The following is a 2,402-nucleotide window of genomic DNA, read 5'->3' on the forward strand; positions in this document are numbered from 1 at the left end:
TGTGAGTTTCATTGATATGGGTTGGCATGATACCTGTTTCAAATAAGTTTCTTACCAATTGCACAACATCTTGGTCTATTCAATCCCATGTAGCAATGTAGAACTCAACATTGAAACCATCTGGTCCTAGAGACGCATTTATTTTCATTTCCTTAAGAGTTTCTAGAATTTCGTTTTCAACCGGAATGGAGTAAGTGTAATATAGAGACTATAAGCTATTTGGGAATAATTTAAAGTATTTTAGTCAAATGAAAACATAAAGAACATCTTGTAAAGAAAATAAAATATGATATACGTACATGTCAATTCAATGCATGTATGGAAATAGGATGTGCACAAAACTTCTAGAAAAAAATAGACGGAGACATGTATTCACCTTCTATGGAAAAATATTCGTGTATGTCACTAAGATGTTTATGTATGTCCAACAAAATATATTTACTTGACATGATGTCCAACGAAAATATTTCAAACACAACTGTTAAAAAATCATATATGTTCAGTCAAACTCTAATTGACGTGTGATGGAATCCTTGATGGCTGAAAAACCCACCATCAATTTGAAAGGAGACAAGTTTTCATCTTCTATGGAAAAATAGTTGTGTATGTCACTAGATGTTTATGTATGTCCAACAAAATATTCAAACACGCAACTGTTACAAAATCATATATGTTCGGTCAAACTCGAATTCTTGAGTGATGGAATCCTTGATGGATGAAAAAACCACCATCAATTTGAAAATTTAATCTGTACACTACAGTACACATGCTCATACTCAACGCACGGGCTTCAATCTTTCCTAACAAACAATGTTCCCACCATGTACACAATCCTAACATTTTCTCTTTAGGCTCGCAAATCGAGCTATGGTACAGCATGCATAGATCAGCTGAGAATCGAGATCAATTGAGAAACTTGAGGTAATCCTTGAGGTCCGCGGGGAAGCAAGGGTACTGCCTCCAGAACGCGCCGTGCACCCTCAGCATCCTCCCCGCCTTCTCCTTGGTCGACGCCGAGCTCTCCACCTGCAGCAGCGCGAGTAGTTTCGACACGCCACCGCTCGTCACCAGGTCATCCAGCACCTTCTCCGAGGGTCTCGCCGCGCACGACACCAACCACAGCACGTTGACCGCCAGCCTCGTGGCCAGCCCGGACACGCGCAGAACCGTCCGCGACACGGCCGCCACGGCGAGCCCGTGCTCCGCGAACGCGAGCCGGCCCTCGGGGCACTTGCACAGCCGCTTCAGGAGGAGGAGCGTCCTCTCGGTGACGTGGCGGTCGGCGTCCGGGAGAAGCTCCACGAGCACGCGCACGGCTCCCACCTCCACCACGTCCTTGCCGCGGCGAGCACGCCCACTGGAGGGCGAGCGCGCTGTGACGTCGAGCAGCACGTCGAGCGCGCGCGAGCTGAGCTTTGAGGAGGCCCCGTCGGAGAGAAGGTCCAGGAGGGACTTCACCATGTCGTCTACGTCCACGACTGCGGCCCAGTTGCGGCCGCCACTGGCCTTGGAGACCTTGTCGAGGATGGACATGGCGTGCAACCTCGCTTCGGCGCTGCCGCGCTGGACCAGCGCCACCATGGGCCTCATGCACTCCGGTTTGAGCACCAGGTCTACTGACGCATTTTCTGAGAGCGGGAGCGTGTCTAAAACAGCGGCTGCCTCCTCGCACGTCCGGAACGCCGAGAAGTCCCCGCCGGCACTGCTCTCCGCCAGCGCCTGCGCCATGACGCGGCCGAGCACCTGGATGCCGTCGCGGGCAACGAAGTCGTCCTGCGCCACCTCGTCCACGGTCATGCAGGATCTCAGGCTCTTCAGGGCGGTCACCTTGAACGGCGTGGCCTCAATGCCGGCGAGCACCGACGGCAGCCGCTCCCGCGCCATGGGCGCCAGCGCGTCGGTGGGGCTGGAGGGCGAGGAGGCGCGGTCGCGCCAGGTGGAGATGACGCGCTTGAGGGTGTGGTTGGGCGTGAGGTCGAAGGAAGCCAGGCGCTGCATAGTGGCAGGGCACGTCGTCTTGCCGTACTTGAAGAACCACCGCTCGATGCTGCGGCGCTCGTAGGTGACGCCGGTAGACACCGTGACGGGGTCCTCCATTAGCTCCATGGAGATAGGGCATAGGAACAGCTGGGGAGACTCTGTGGCCATCGCCTAGAAATGATCGTCGATCGGCACCAAACTATCTGAACTTCTTAAGTTTTCAGGTTGGACAGAGAACAATGTAATATGTAGTTTGTCTGGGAACAAACAGGGATGCTGGTTATGTACCTGCAACTTGTGCATGCGTAATGCAGAAGTCATTCTAACCCATAGAATCGCTTGCTCGAATTTAAAAGGTGGTTGTGTGCGAATACCAAGTGAAAATGATTATTGAAATATGGCAGGGCAAGAAGAAGGTAGAC

The 2,402-nt window shown here is 51.8% G+C and overlaps 1 protein-coding gene across 1 annotated transcript; it reads right to left on the reverse strand.

The window, feature by feature from the left end:
• Positions 1 to 903: 903 nt before the first annotated feature.
• Positions 904 to 2,148, reverse strand: LOC124671424 (E3 ubiquitin-protein ligase PUB22-like). Its single transcript, XM_047207796.1, has one exon. It carries the CDS (start codon positions 2,146 to 2,148, stop codon positions 904 to 906), a length of 1,245 nt encoding a protein of 414 aa, XP_047063752.1.
• Between the last annotated feature and the right edge of the window lie 254 nt (positions 2,149 to 2,402).

Source organism: Lolium rigidum, chromosome 7 (genome assembly GCF_022539505.1).
Source record: "Lolium rigidum isolate FL_2022 chromosome 7, APGP_CSIRO_Lrig_0.1, whole genome shotgun sequence".
Taxonomy (NCBI): Eukaryota; Viridiplantae; Streptophyta; class Magnoliopsida; order Poales; family Poaceae; genus Lolium; species Lolium rigidum.

Coding starts and splice junctions, on each gene's coding strand:
- LOC124671424 (XM_047207796.1), bottom strand. CDS start 2,148: ATGGCCACAGAGTCTCCCCAGCTGTTCCTATGCCCTATCTCCATGGAG.